The sequence below is a fragment of the Bufo gargarizans genome, chromosome 2 (genome assembly GCF_014858855.1).
Source record: "Bufo gargarizans isolate SCDJY-AF-19 chromosome 2, ASM1485885v1, whole genome shotgun sequence".
Lineage (NCBI taxonomy): Eukaryota > Metazoa > Chordata > Amphibia > Anura > Bufonidae > Bufo > Bufo gargarizans.
This window is the reverse complement of record NC_058081.1, coordinates 724,456,797-724,473,174: the sequence shown is the minus strand read 5'-3', so window position 1 is coordinate 724,473,174 and position 16,378 is coordinate 724,456,797. Positions and strand designations below refer to the sequence as shown.

At 44.0% G+C, this 16,378-nt stretch overlaps 1 protein-coding gene across 1 annotated transcript; it reads left to right on the top strand.

Annotated features, from left to right (window-relative positions):
* Positions 1 to 4,792: 4,792 nt before the first annotated feature.
* On the top strand, positions 4,793 to 5,698 carry LOC122926376 (C3a anaphylatoxin chemotactic receptor-like). The gene has a single exon (XM_044277751.1). The coding sequence runs from the start codon at positions 4,793 to 4,795 to the stop codon at positions 5,696 to 5,698; it is 906 nt and encodes a 301-aa protein (XP_044133686.1).
* Positions 5,699 to 16,378: the final 10,680 nt, after the last annotated feature.

Below are 16,378 nucleotides of genomic sequence, written 5' to 3'. Positions count from 1 at the left end.
CAGCATTTGATTTCAGACCGGCTTGAGGCACAGGCACAGGTAAGGGCTTACCTGTGCATCGCCAGACTCTTGAGTCAAGATGGCAGTCTGCATGTGTTTGTGGGTGAACACTGTGAACTGGCCATCAATGTTTGCGAATACTAATATATAGCACTATATTCTAAATATTAGCAAATTCTCGAAGTGGCAATATTTGAATATTTGCGCTCAACACTACTAAGCAGCAGGCAGACACCCATAATTTTTTTAATGGTCAGCTCAGCAGCAGGCCCTCAACCATAATGTTTTAGAGGGTCAGCTCAGCAGCAGGCCCTCGCATATAATTTTTTAGAGGGTCATCTCACCAGCAGGCCCTCACCTACAATCTTTTACAGGGTCAGCTCACCAGCAGGCCCTCACCTACAATCTTTTTGAGGGTCAGCTCACCAGCAGGCCCTCACCTACAATCTTATACAGGGTCAGCTCACCGGCAGGCCCTCACCTACAATCATTTTGAGGGTCAGCTCACCTGCAGGCCCTCACCTAATTATACCTAATAGATAATTTACACGCATGCTGCCTTGCTTGGAAGTTGTAGCCGCTCCCTGTACGGAATCAAACTCTGATTCCCCATTACCCGTGGTCACCGTGGTTGGCACTGAAAAATAACATTGAAAATGATAGTGCAGAGATCCGAATGGATCGTCCTCATCACGGGGATGTGCGAACCGGGCCCAGGTTATCTAGAGTCACCAAAATCGGCAGCAGCCCCTCACCCATAATGTTTTAGATGGTCAGATCAGTAAGCCCTTGCTCCAAATGTTTTTGAGGGTCACCAGCAGGCCATCAATCATAATTTTTCAAGGCTGTGTATGATGCCCTCCTTTAAGTCTAACAAAGGCTGTATTTGAGTGCCGATTCCTTGTAATTTTTGGCAGCCCTTTCCCTTAGTGCATAGGCTTTATGAGTGTAGGAGTCCCACTACCTGAACAATTGTACCACAATGTGAATGAGGCCCTCCTTTATGTGATATACAGGTTGTATCGGAGTGCCTCTTCCTTGTAATTTTCGGCAGCGCTTGCAGTTTATATACAAGCAAATATACAGGAAAGAAGGTTTATCTTTGGTTTTGTGCGTATTATTGTCAGTCTGTAAAATTGACGAACTACTCGGACAACATCGTTCCCAGCAGCGACCTGAATGTCCAAGATGCATCAAGACATCCAGCCCATGCTGTTCCTGAACCATTTCAGTGGTGTTTCCATCAATTTCTGACCTTTTCCTATGAACCACGCACCCTCCCCTCTTCAGAGCAGGAGGTGCCTGGTTTAATTCTCAGGTTCTCCCATTGACTTCCATTGTGCTCGGGTGCTCGGTAGAGCACCCGAACATCCCGATGTGTTCGGCCCGAGCCGCCGAGCACCCGAGCACCCGAGCACCCGAACATCTTGATGTGTATGGCCCGAGCCGCCGAGCACCCGAGCACCCGAGTACTATGGTGCTCGATAAACACTAGTCCATTGGGATGAAGTGGATGACCGAGTTAACCAGTCAACAACCGCTGGGTTGCTGGTCAAGACACGACCGCTAGATGACACCGGGAGCTCAGGTCTCTTGCTGCGACTCCTGCTGCCACACCCACTTACTCTGCTGCGATCTCTGCCTGAGCCAGATACATTTAGGCCTCTGCCACTCCTCTGTGCAGGGCCGGGCACTTCTCTCTCTGACATACTTTTAGCTAAACTAAATAAATTAAAAGCAAATAAAAAAATAAACTAAAAGCGACTAATATAATTTTCTTTTTGTACTAAAATTGGACACTTTACGCTTTCAGTGCAAATAACTGCAAAAGTGAAGTGCAAATATATTTCTCTTTTTGCACAGAAATAGGCCAGTAAATGCTGTTATCACCACATATAACTGCAGAAGTGAAATGCGCAGATATTTCTCTTTTTGTACTGAAATAGGCAATAAATGCTTTTGCCACATATAACTGCAGAAGTGAACTGCGTATATACCAGTATTTCTCATTTTGCACAGAAATAGGCCAGTAAAAGCTTTTAGTGAAAATAATGAAAAAGTGAACTGCGTATATATTTCTATTTTTGTTCTGAAATAGGCCACTAAACGCTTTTGCCACAAATAACTGCAACAGTGAAGTGCGTGTATATGTTTCTTTTTGTACTAAAATAGGCCACTAAAGGCTTTCCAACATAGCACTTCCTCTCCAATAACAAGAACAAATTGCTGCAATGACAGAGCTGTATAATGGCTATTTGGATCCCCAAATAATCTTTCTCTGCACTTGTAAATTGCTTTTCTAGCACTGTCCCTAGCGCCTTCTGAAGTCTCTCCCTGCACTAAGATGCTGTGAAGTGATTCCTCCCTATCCTTTCTCTGTACTTTTAAATCGTTTTTTCAGTTGTTTTTTTTTCACAGTTAGGTTTATCCAATTGCTCTCCCTAGCGCCTTCTCACGTCTGTCCCTGCACTCAGAACGCTAGAAAATGTCTGATTCCAAGATGGCCGCCGTATTTATAGGGCTGACATGACAGGGCTGGCTGGCTTCTTATTGGCTGCATGCATGCATGTCAATCAGAGTGATCCCGCCTTCCCAGACTTACTTTCTCCATGTCCTCACACGTGCAGCCGCCATTTTAGGTAAAATGTGATTCATTACCACGAAGCGCGAGAAAATTAGCATTTGTTGCTAATCAAATTTTTTCTGAAATTTGGATCGAATTCCACTTCGTCAGCTTCAATACGCTCATCTCTAGTGAGCGAGTATATGAGTGCGTCCATTTATGTGGTGAGAGCGTGCATGACTGTCTAGGTGTGTGGATTAGTGCATCCATGTATGTGGTAAGTGCGAGTATGAATGTGTCATGTATGTTCCATATAAAGTCCAGATTGATGGAGTGCTCCAGTGAAGGCTGACCTTATGGTTATTAGTCACTTCTCTTCCCAATGCTCTTCTACCTGATTACTTTGGTGGGGTGGCCAGAATTTCAGAATTCAGGAGGCCACCGTGCTCTTGGGAACTCTCAGCACAGCAGAAATTCCTGGCCCCTTCTCCGGCTCTGAGCCTCCGCACAATCCTGTCTCTGAGCTCTACAGCAAATGATGGCCAATGGGATAGAGAAGGCGCTCATAGGGTAAGTATATTCAAACAAACAAATTTCTAATGAAAGAAATGGTTTGCTCACCTACTGCGGTTGCATCAATTGGATGCAACTGCAATGGAGATCAAGTATAGATAAGGGATGGTTGGTGCAGCCAAGATCCGTCCTAACACCTTGGGCAGGGGCCACCCTGCCACTAGGGTAATGGAAATGAAGAGAAGTACGCTACACCTTAAGTGGAGCGTGTGGACTGCTGGGGGCGCACGAGACAACCAAACAAGGACCGTGTTTTAATTTCGGCAGTATTCCATTTATTCATAAGACAACGCGTTTCGGGGTAAAGTCCCCTTTATCAAGTCTGAGCCGGGAAGGTTAGGAGAGTGTCACGGCTCATCTGACACTCTCCTAACCTTCCCGGCTCAGACTTGATAAAGGGGACTTTACCCCGAAACGCGTTGTCTTATGAATAAATGGAATACTGCCGAAATTAAAACACGGTCCTTGTTTGGTTGTCTCGTGCGCCCCCAGCAGTCCACACGCTCCACTTAAGGTGTAGCGTACTTCTCTTCATTTCTGAGCTCTACAGGCAGTTCTTTCCTCCTCATGGCTTGGTTTTTGTTCTGATATACATTGTCAGCTGTGAGATCTCATATAGCTCTGTGTCAGGGCCGTGTCTTTTCAAATCCTGTCTAAGGACTCATGCACACATGCATCCATGTGACGTCCGTGTTACATCCGTTTTTTGTGGATCTATTATAACAATGCTTTTCCTTGTCCACAAAACTGACGAGAATAGGACATGTTTTTTTTTTCTTTTTTGTTGAATGGACTTGTGGTAATTTCAGTTTTTTTTTGCAGCCTCATTGAAATGAATGGTTCCGCATACGGGCCGCAAAATAAACTGAACGGACATGGACAAAAAACATGCTTGTGTGCATGTGCCCTAATCCAATGAATCCACCACGGGTGACCCCATTTAACGTGGAGATGGGAGGCCCCAGAGCAAAAAGTCTAATGTTCATTGTAAAGGGTCTGAATACTTATGTCCAGGCCAAATTTTAGTTTTTCCTTTTAAATAAATTAGCAAACATTTCTAAATCCTGTTTCCCCTTTCTCCTTATACGGTAGGTTACTGAGTGCAGACGGATGGCGGGAAATGTGATTTGTTTTAATTATTTTATTTTTTATCTTAGCACAAAGAGCAACATAACAAAATGTGGAAAAAATAAAAAGGTCTGAAGACTTCCTGAACTCACTATGAAAAAAAGGTGTCACTGAAAAATACAACTCATCCCTTAAAGGGTGACGCTAGGGAGGCTCGTTCCGTCCCCGCCTGCCATTGGCTGCTCCTCCTGACACTGGATGTTTTCATCTGTTTGCAGGGAGAAGCAGCAGCGGCGGGGACCAGGAGCGGGCACTGGGGTAAGTATATTCCATGTGGGATGCCCAGCACATGAGGGGACATTTCATTGGAGAACCCCTTTAACAATTCCGCCCTCATATGGCCGTATCAACGGAAACTAAAAAGTTAGGGCTCTCTATATGTGGTGACAGAAAACAAAAACAAAAAATCCTGAGGATGTTAATGCCAAAATAGTCTTGGTCTTTAAAGGGTTAATATTACACTTTTTCTAACACGTTTTCTTTCCTTTCAGATTTATATCATATACTAGAACTGGACCTGCACTGATGATGAATGGGACCATTTGTAACTCCTCAAATAATGACAGCTGTGGAGACTATAATTACAATGACATCTCACTTGACGACCCTTTTGATTACTATTTTGTGATCTTGTGTTTGATTTCTTTACTGGGAACCATAGGAAATGGTCTGGTCATCTGGTTCTGCCTCTTCAGGATGGAGAAGACCGTCAATGTGATCTGGTTCCTCAACCTGTCAATAGCTGATTTTATATTTGCACTGTTTTGTGCTTTCTATATTGTAATTGTAGTATTTCTGCATGATGGGCCATTTAGTGGTGACACGATCATCGAGCTTGTTTGCTATGTCAATATGGACGTCAGTGTCCTCCAGCTCGCAGTCATCAGTGTAGACCGCTGTATCTGTGTTGTATTTCCAGTTTGGTGCCGCAATCACCGGACCAGAAGATTGGCTCTGATTGTTGTCCTGATGATTTGGATTTTTTCTATTTCTTCACAAATAATTGCGTTCTTTGTATTGGATGACAAGAATAACTGGGAACCTATTGTAGAATTTCTCTTTTTCTTCCTTCTTCCGTTCATTGTTATCGTCTCATCTTACACAATCCTTATCTTGCGCATCAAAGATAAAAACATCATCAAATCTTCCAGGCCTTTTAAGATCATCGTAGCCATGGTCATCGCTTTCTTCATTTGTTGGTTCCCTTATTACTTGTTTAGCCTTTTACAGATAATTCCACATATAAACATCAATGTCTATAGAACTGAAATGAAGATTAGTTTATGTCTGATGGTTATTAATTGTTGCATTAACCCCTTTCTCTACGTCTTCATTGGTCAGGATTTCAAACAAAAATGTTGTGGCTCTTTCCAGGCTGTATTTGAGAAGGCCTTCAGAGAAGACATGGGCCAGATGAATTTCAGTGCGAGTTAACAGTGCAGCTTCTCTGGACTTCTCCTGATACCGACCAATACGAGTGTTATATGACTATGGAAATGAGGCGTCTCATCAAGATATCTCCTGTCCTTATGGCATATAGATATCGTAGATTAGAGGGCCCATGGTTATGTGAGATCAACTCCCACATTGACTGTCTCTTATTAGATGACCATCCTTTCCATTGCATCGATGTAATACTGGAGTCCTCTAGTTGCTGCTGCAGGGGAAATATATGACCAGTTGAACCAGATCCCCAGAGATCAGCTGATTGCAGGTTCCTTTTTTGCGCTCAGATAAAAGGTAACTTATGTTAGACAATCCCTTTAACAGTGAAGCCTCTCCAAAAGACCCTCCCTATGAGACAGCCACCCTCCATCTGGAATATATATTTTTGTCTTCTGTGTCAATTGGCTTTTCTTTCAGAGGATCACCACTCTAGAAGACCATCTTCACTGAAATGTTGGGTTTTTGTCCCAAAGGGTTTCTGAATTCTTTTTCTCGCTGTAGACTGTAGTCACACTTGTGGTGGTGGCTCTATTTGTTTAAGCCCATCAAAATTTATGGCAGGAATAGTGCTGCATGTCGTCAAAATGATGGAAACCGCAACTGATCCACCGATGGACCTCATTATAATCCTATATTGTGTCGGGAGCTGTTGACATTTCTCTATCAGGTTTCTTTAATGACATTCTGAACTTAGATTATTTTTTCTTTTCCTGACGACTAAACACAGATCTTCTTGAAACGTTCTTGTCACCATTGCACAGCATTAAAGGGGTATTCCGGTTGTTACGAGTTATCCCCTATCCACAGGATAGGAGATAATTATTATATCGGTGGGGGTCCTACTGCTTGATCATGAGAACTGTGTCCCGTACCCCTTGCAACCCCCTGAATAGAACAGAGTGGCCGGTCGTACATGCTCATGGCCGCTCCATACATTTCTAAGGGAGTTCCAAAGATAGCCGAGCGCTGTACTTCGCTATTTCTGGAACTTCCATAGAAATGTATGGAGCAGCCGTGCGCACATGCGACCGGGCACTCTGTTCTTTTCAGGGGGCCTGCAGGGGTACGAGGCCCCATTCTCATGATCGGTGGGGGTCCTAGTGGTAGGACTTCTACTGATCTAATAGCCCTATACTGTGGATAAGCGATACCTTGTAACAACCAAAATACCCCTTTAATGATACATAAACCGAGCTAAGAACACCGCTGTGTAACATACAGACTGATATCACATTTCTCTGCATCTTCTGTTGTAAATTCTCAATGTGTTATTTGTATTGTTTGAGTTTCTTTCCTCATCGCACCTCTTGTGGTGTGATCTGTGTATGATATACATTCTCTGGTTTTGGCTCATTGTAAACTGTCTCTCTGATAAAATACTAATTACATAGGAGGGCTGGTGTTCTGAAGGTGTCTCCTAAATGAGATTTATAAAAGTTGTTTGAGAATGAAAAAAAAAAAAGTTTTCTTTCTTTTTTTCTTTTTTTTTGTTGTTGGGGGAAAACAGCTTCACCCTTGTCTATCGGCTGTGTCTGGTATTGCAACTCATCCCTAATCACTTGATTGCCCCTTTTTCTCAGATAGGCCCTTTAAAGGTAGTTCCATCTGGGCTAATGTTCTTAGAATAAAGCCTCCCACAGGCCTGGTTTCTCTAACTCCCCGCAATCAGCCGTCATCGTCAGTGGAAGCTCTCTACCACTACTCACATCTGCTGCTTCTACCACCATATCATAAATGGTGCTGCTGACTCCTCCAAAACATGAGCTCCTCCTTACTAAACCCTTTGAAATCTGGAATAACGACCATGACTGCTGGTGGGTGTGGGAGAGAGGACCTGACAATTGTTTAGGGCCTGAATCTCTAAAAGGGCCAAGAGACAATTAACTTTTGACCTGGTTCCCCTGTAGTTGGAGAACTTTTCTGGCTGTCACTACCACTCGGTGTAGCTAGGCTTTTCTGCACCTGGGACAAGGATTCAGATTTTTTTTTGCACTTCTCTAACTCCGTCCAATGTATAACTGTACTCACCCAGTCCCACCTAATAAAATCTATCATAGGGGACACGGTGGGACCAATAAACATAAAGACCCAACTGGTAAACAGAAGATCAACTGGTCCTACCTCATCCAGGGTGTCGCCGTCATCGGCATGATGTCTGCTAGATCCAGAACAAGGTCCCTGTGGTGATAGAGCAAAAAGAATAATCACATAAGGAAGGGATGGTGACTGTACCTGGTAAATCCCCAGCAGGGGGCGCTGTGCTGGCCTGTAAGACTGAGCCATCCCAATGTATAGCAGGGTAATCAAGGGCATTTTCTATTAGTGCTACCACACAGTACAATTCACAATTCAGACCTGCGGTTTGCTACGTTTCCGGTCCATTCGGGTCTCCGGTGACCGATGAACCGTAAAAAGACTGTGATCGGTGGTGTGATTACGTGCATTTGGAGAGGCGGTGCTGGCCATGGTTCTGATGCCTGCTGTCCAGGGTGCTGATTGGTGCAGGGAGAGAGGTGCGAGATTTAAACTTCCAGCGCTCCTCTCTCCCCTCCTCTTCCTAATTAGCACCTGCACCCTGCAGCACCGTCCTCACCAGGCTCCTGAGATCCCCACCATCGGCACCCAGCACCCTCCTGCACCCATCGCTCTCCAGGTAGGTTAGGGTCAGTGAGGCACCGTTAGGCAGGGATAGAAGGGGAAAAAAAATAAAAATCACTTTTATCTAAACTTTTTTTTTGTTTCAGCTTTGAGACCCTAGACCCCCCCTGCCACTTAGCCCCCCCCCCCCCCCCCCCCACCACCACCACTTTTTTTTTTTTCTGTGTGCGCGTCCGGCCACTGTTAGCGCATCGCCGCCACACCGCCTCACCGCTGATCAGCATTGTACCGCTGATCAGCAAGTTAGATTTTTTTTTTTTTCCCAACACTTCTCCATTTTCTTTTTTTTACTTTTTAGTACGCGAACACCTGTGCCCCCACACACACGCACATATAATAAAGGTTTACACGCACACACACACATACCCATGGCCCGCTGGATGTTCTCGGTGGAGGAGACATACGCCCAGATTGCCTCCAACTCCGAGAGCCCCAGTGAGGATGAGGATGACCCCACGTTCCTCTTGTCATCCGCATCCTCCTCATCCGATGATGATGAGCCCCAAGGCGGAGGAGCCAGGGGCCCCGCATGCTAGGGACCCTGTGGCCCACCCTAGTATGAGCCACCCTGGGGCTCGTACTGGGTTCCCGACCCACCAAATAAGCCCACCGGAGCCCCCTGCCGGTGAACTTAGCTGGTGTCCCCCAGTGGATTTTGAGCCTGAGACTCTGGATTTTGTTGGCAATCCAGGAATCCAGATTCCCACAGTGGGGTTTACTGAAATGAACATTTTTTATTTTTTTTCAGTAACCCATTTGTGAATCTGAAGGTGGAGCAGACGAAGAGTTCGTTGCTCAGCACCCGGGCTCATTTTTGGCTAGACCTCAGTGCAGCCGAGATGAGGACATTTTGGGGCCTCGTGCTGCACATGGGTCTAGTGCAAAAACCCAGTGTCAGGCAATACTGGAGTGGGGACGTCCTCTACCAGACGCCACTCTACAGTATGGCCAGGACACGTCCCCGGTTTGAGGCCATCCGGAAATGTCTTCATTATTTAGATAATGCAGCATGTCCACCCCAAGGTGATCCTGCCCATGACCGTCTGTATAAGATACGGCCGGTCATCGATCACTTCGGGGCCAAATTTGCTCAGGCCTACGTACCTGGAAGGGAGGTTGCGGTTGATGAGTCTCTCGTTGCGTTCAAGGGGAGACTCAGTTTCCGCCAATACATTCCCACTAAGTGGGCGAGGTATGGTGTGAAAATGTCCAAAATTTGTGAGAGTACCTCAGGGTACACTTACAAATTTTGTGTGTACGAGGGGCGAGATTCCCGTATTGAACCCCCAGAATGTCCCCCCACTCTGGATGTTAGCAGGAAACTTCTGTGGGACCTTATGTACCCACTGCTAGATAAGGGTTACCACTTGTACGTGGATAACTTTTATACCGTAGCATTCCGTTGTTCAGGTCCCTTGCCGCTAGATCCACGTTCGTTTGTGGGACCGTACGGAAAAATCAACGCGGCCTCCCTGCCTACCCCCTCCAGGTACCTATCCCAAGGGGTGAGACCCGTGCCGTTACCAGTGGAAACCTGTTGCTGGTCAGGTATAAGGACAAGAGGGATGTCCTTATACTGTCCACAATCCACAGTAACAGCACCACCCCCGTCTCTGTGCGAGGTACCGCGGCAACGGTCCTCAAGCCCGATTGTATCGTCGACTACAATCGATAAATGGGAGGAGTTGATCTCTCTGATCAAGTCCTCAAGCCATATAATGCCATGCGCAAAACCCGGGCATGGTACAAAAAAGTTCCGGTCTACTCTTTTGTACTATCCTGAAGCGCTGGCAGCACAGGGACATTCCTCCAATTCTATGAGGCAGTCCTCAAGGACCTGATCTTTTCGGACCGGGAAAGAGCAGGCTGGAGTACCTCGGGAACTGGAGGCGCCCGGATCGTCCCTGGCCAACACTTTCCAGGTGTGGTCCCCGATACTGGAAAGAAGGAACGAACCCCAAAAAAGTGCAGAGTGTGTCGCAGGAGGGGGATATGGAAGGACACCACCACTCAGTGTGACACTTGCCCCGATCATCTGGGCCTCTGCATTATTGATTGCTTCAGGGAGTATCACACTTTCCACGGAGTACTAAATTTTTATAATCCCCAACAGTCCCCTAGAGAACATAAAATGCTATGGCTCTCCCACAAAAATATTAGTTTTAGTGCAGGCATTCTCAAACTGCGGCCCTCCAGATGTTGTAAAACTATAACTCCCAGCATGCCCAGACAACCTACAGCTATCAGCAGGGCATGGTGGGAATTGTAGTTTTACAACATCTGGAGGGCTGCAGTTTGAGGATGCCTGCTTAGTGTCTCCAAAGTCTAAGAACATATTGGGCATCGCTGCGTCCGTAAAAATCTTCTCTATAAAAATAACATTTAACCCAACCCCCCCAGATGAACAATTAGTGCCAAAACAGCCATCTCATCCCGCAAAAAATTAGCCCAACAAAAAAAAGTCGCCAAACAAAAAAAATAACTGTAGCTCCCAGGCTATGGAGATACAAAAATATTTTTTGGGGGTTCCTAAAATGATAATATATTGTAAAATCTAAATACATTTAAAATGTAGACATATTAGGTATTTCCACGTCCATAAGACTCTGCCCTAAAAAAATAACATTTGACCAAACCCCTCAGATGAACAGCGTTAAAAATATAAAATAAAAACGGCGCCAAAACACCAATTTTTTGGCAAAATTTCCATTTGAATCCTTTTTTTCCAGTAATAAAGCAAGCAAGGGTTAACAGCCAAACAAAGCTAAATATTTATTGCCCTTATTCTGTAGTTTGCAGAAACACCCCATATGTGGTCGTAAATGGCTATATAGCCACACGGCAGGGCATAGAACGAAGGGAACTCCATATGGTTTCTGGACGGCAGATTTTGATGGACTGGTTTATTTATACCATGTCCCATTAGAAGCCCCCCCTGATGTAGCCTAGACTAGAAACTCCAAAAAAGTGACCCTATCTAAGAAACTACACCCCTCAAGGTATTCAAAAGTTACTTCACAAACTTTGTTAACCCTTTAGGTGTTCCACAAAATTAGCGAATGTATAAACAATTTTAGAATTTACATTTTTTGTTACCTTGCCTCAAAAAGTGTAATATAGAGCAACCAAAAATCATATTTACCCCTAAAATAGTCCCAAAACAACAACCACCTGTACCTGTAGTTTCCTAGATGGGTTCACTTTTATGGAGTTTCTACTCTAGGGGTGCATCAGGGGGCTTGAAAGGGTACATGGTGTAAATAAACCAGTCCAGCAAAATCTGCCTTCCAAAAACCATATGGCGTTCCCCTTCTTCTATGTCCTGCCGTTTAGCCAAATAGTAGTTTACGACCACATATGGGGTGTTTCTGCAAACTAAAGAATCAGGGCAACCCATATTGAGTTTTGTTTAGCTGTCAACCCATTTTTCCAGTAATAAAGTAAGGGTTAAAATGGAAAATTTTCCCAAAAAAAAGAAAGAAAAGAAAAAAAAGAAATTCCACAATTGTTTCTCCATCTGCCATTATGCCATTAACTCTTGTGGAACACATAAAGGGTTAACATAGTTTGTGAACCCAGTTTTGAATACCTCGAGTGGTGTACTTTCTTAGATGGAGTCACTTTTTGGAATTTCTATTCTAGGGGTGCAACGGGGGGCTTGAAATGGGACATGGTATAAACAAAACCAGTCCTACAAAATCTGCCTTGCAAAACCCATATGGCGTTTCCCTCCTTCTATGTCCTCCTGTTTAGCCAAACAGTAGTTTAGGACCACATATGGGGTGTTATTGCAAACTACAGAATCAGGGAAACCCATATTGAGTTTTGTTTAGCAGTTAACTCTTACTTTATTACTGGAAAAAATTGGTTAAAATGGAAAATCTTCCAAAAAATAGAAATTTCTTATTTTTTTCTCCATCTGCCATTAACTCTTGTGGAACACATAAAGGGTTAACAAAGTTTGTAAACCCAGTTTTGAATACCTTAAGGGGTGTACTTTCTTAGATGGAGTCACTTTTTTAAAATTTCTATTCTAGAGGTGCAACGGGGGGCTTGAAATGGGACATGGTATAAACAAAACTAGTCCTGCAAAATCTGCCTTCCAAAACCCATATGGCGTTCCCCTCCTTCTATGTCCTCTCGTTTGGCCAAACAGTAGTTTAGGACCACATATGGGGTGTTTTTGCAAACTACAGAATCAGGGCAACCCATATTGAGTTTTGTTTGGCAGTTAACCCTTACTTTATTACTGAAAAAAATTGGTTAAAATGGAAAATTTTCACAAACATTTAAAATTCAAAATTGTTTTTCCATCTGCCATTAACTCTTGTGGAACACATAAAGGGTTAACATAGTTTGTAAACCCAGTATTGAATAACTTGAGGGGTGTACTTTCTATGATGGAGTAACTTTTTGGAATTTCTATTCTAGAGGTGCAACAAAACCAGTCCTACAAAATCTGCCTTCCAAAACCCATATGGCGTTCCCCTCCTTCTATGTCCTCCCGTTTAGCCGAACAGTAGTTTAGGACCACATATGGGGTGTTTTTGCAAACTACAGAATCAGGGCAACCCATATTGAGTTTTGTTTGGCAGTTAACCCTTACTTTCTTACTGGAAAAAATTGGTTAAAATTGAAAATTTCCCCCCAAAATTTAAATTTCTTAATTGTTTCTCCATCTTCCATTAACTCTTGTGGAACACATAAAGGGTTAACAAAGTTTGTAAACCCAGTTTTGAATACCTTGAGGGTGTACTTTCTTAGATGGAGTCACTTTTTTGAAATTTCTATTCTAGAGGTGCAACAGGGGGCTTGAAATAGGACATGGTATAAACAAAACTAGTCCTGCAAAATCTGCCTTCCAAAACCCATATGGCGTTCCCCTCCTTCTATGTCCTCCCGTTTGGCCAAACAGTAGTTTAGGACCACATATGGGGTGTTTTTGCTAACTACCGAATCAGGGCAACCTATATTGAGTTTTGTTTGGCAGTTAACCCTTACTTTATTACTGGAAAAAATGGGTTAAAATAGAAAATTTACCAAAATATTTAAATTTCTAAATTGTTTCGCCATCTGCCATTAACTCTTGTGGAACACATAAAGGGTTAACAAAGTTTGTAAACCCAGTTTTGAATACCTTGAAGGGTGTACTTTCTTGGATGGAGTCACTTTTTTGAAATTTCTATTCTAGGAGTGCAACGGGGAGCTTGAAATGGGACATGGTATAAACAAAACCAGTCCTGCAAAATCTGGCCTGCAAAAACCATATGGCTTTCCCCTCCTTCTATGTCCTCCCGTTTGGCCAAACAGTAGTTTACGACCACATATGTGGTGTTTCTGCAAACTACAGAATCAGGTCAACTCATATTGAGTTTTGTTTTTGCAGTTAAACCATGCTTTGTTCCTGGAAAAAATGGATTATATTGGAAAATTTTCCCCAAAAAATCGAAATTCTTACATTTTATGTCCATTTGCCATGAAGTCTTGTGGAAGACCTAAAGGGTTAACAAAGTTTGTAAAACCAGTTTTGAATACTTTGAGGGGTTTAGTTTCTAAAATGGGGTTATTTTTGGGTGGTTTCTATTATGTAAGCCTCACAAAGTGACTTCAGACCTGAACTAGTCCATAAAACGTGGGATTTGGAAAATTTCTGATAAATTTCTAAATTTGCTTCTAAACTTCTAAGCCATGTAACATCCCCAGAAAATAAAATATAAAATTCCCAAAATTATACAAACATGAAGTAGACATATGGGGAATGTAAAGTCATCACCATTTTTGGGGGTATTACTATGTATTACAGAAGTAGAGAAACTGAAACTTTGAAATTTGCTAATTTTTCCAAATTTTTGGTAAATTTGGTATTTTTCATGCTAAGAAATTAACTTTTTGACCCAATTTTATCAGTGTCATGAAGGACAATATGTGACGATAAAACAATCTCAGAACGGCATGGGTAAGTAAAAGCATTTTAAAGTTATCAGCACTTAAAGTGACACTGGTCAGATTTGCAAAAAAGGTCCTTAAGGTGAAATAGGGCTGAGTCCTTAAGGGGTTAATATATACAGCTTTCATATTCTGGGGCAATCTACAACATCTGTATTAGTCAGTGTGCAATTTAAGCTAGAAATGCACCCATCATTTTCTGGGGTTTGAAAAACACACTTTTTTGACATTTAGCACGTTTGAAATTACAGGCCTATATACTGCAGTCAAATTCAGTTGAACTTGGGCACAAAAAATTTAGTTGGCAGCCTTTGATGCAGATGTCATTGTAAGATACACCCTCAATACATTTGGGTTGCATTCAGAGATTTTAAATACCGCCAATATAGAATTCAGGCCTACAGAGGTTCAGGCCCTGTGAGATACACCCTCTACATACAGGGGTTTAAATAAGGCATTTGAAATACAGCCATTTGAAATACAGCCATTTTGTGCAAAGATATATTTACTTCAGGCCTACACTGATTCAGGGTGTGTGAGATCCCCCCTATACATACAGGGGTTTTATTCAGCCATTTGAAATACAGCCATTTTGTGCAAAGAAATCTTTGAGGCCTAGTCTGGTTCAGGCCCTGTGAGATACACCCTTTAAATACTGTTGTTATTTTCTACTATTAATTAAAGGGCAAGATCCTAAAGTCGAAAAATATGAGGAGAGCGTCAAATAAGTGATGTGGCCAAGGTCATGGTGCTGCTGGTGGAGCTCCTGTTGCAGGGAGAGGACTTGGTCGATCTGTGCCAGCTACACGCATAAGTGAAACTTCTTCCTCAGGTGCGAGTAGGCGACAAAACCTGAAGCGGTATTTGGTCGGGCCAAATGCTGCTCTACGAATGGTGAGGCCTGAACAAGTACAGGCGATAGTAGATTGGGTTGCTGACAGTTGATCCAGTTCCTTCACATTGTCTCCCACCCAGTCTCCTGCTGAAAGACCACAGTTGGCACCTGCAGCTGATGTCCATCAGTCTTTCACCTCACCCCCTTGCAAATCAGCCAAGCAGTCTGAGCCCCAAGTCATGCAGCAGTCTCTTCTGCTTTTTGATGACTCTGTTAGCAGGCTTTCCCATGGCCATCCACCTAGCCCTGCCCCAGAAGTAGAAGAGATTGAGTGCACCGATGCCCAACCACTTATTTTTCAAGATGAGTACATGGAAGGACCATCACAGCACGTCTCGGATGATGACGAAACACAGGTGCCAACTACTGAGGCTTTCGAAAGTATGCAGACCGACAAGGAAGTCAGGGGTGAAGACTGGGTGGAAGATGATGTGGAGGATGATGAGGTCCTCGACCCCACATGGAATCAAGGTCATGCGAGTGTCCGATGTAGTTCGGAGGTAGAGGCGGTGGTCGCACAGAGCCACTAGCATAGCAGAAGAGGGAGCAGGGTGCAAAAGCGGAGCGACCATCCTCTAGACAGTACGCCTCCTACTGCCCACCGCAGCAAGGAACCGAGCACACCAAAGCCAGCTCCAAGGAGTTCCCTGGCGTGGCAGTTCTTCAGACAATGTGCTGACAACAAGAAACGAGTGCTTTGCACGCTGTGGAATCAGAGCCTGAAGCGAGGCATAAACGTTCTCAACCTGAGCACAAGCCGCTGTGGAGTAGACACCTCAAAAACCAAGAAAGGTCTCTGGCTCCTCCTGCTTCCTCTTCTGCTGCAGTTGCGGCCTTTTCATCCACCTCTGGAGAGACAGTGCCACCTGGCACCCCGCAAACAGAGGATCTGCCAGCAACACCAACACCTAGGTCACCAAGCATCTCCACAATGTCCCACGTAAGTGTTCAGCTCTTCATATCCCAAATGCTGGAGAGGAAGAGGAAGTACCCCCCTACCCACCCGCGATCCCTAGCCCTGAATGCCAGCATTTCTAAATTACTTGCCTTTGAAATGCTGTCATTCCGTCTGCTGGATACATGGACCAGTAAGAACAGTTAGGGCCGTTATATCTTCATAACAGCACACTGGGTAAATGCAGTGGCGGCTGGGCCTGATGCGGATAGCA

Excerpts from the sequence above, each read along its gene's own strand:
- LOC122926376 (XM_044277751.1), top strand. The coding sequence starts at position 4,793 with ATGAATGGGACCATTTGTAACTCCTCAAATAATGACAGCTGTGGAGAC.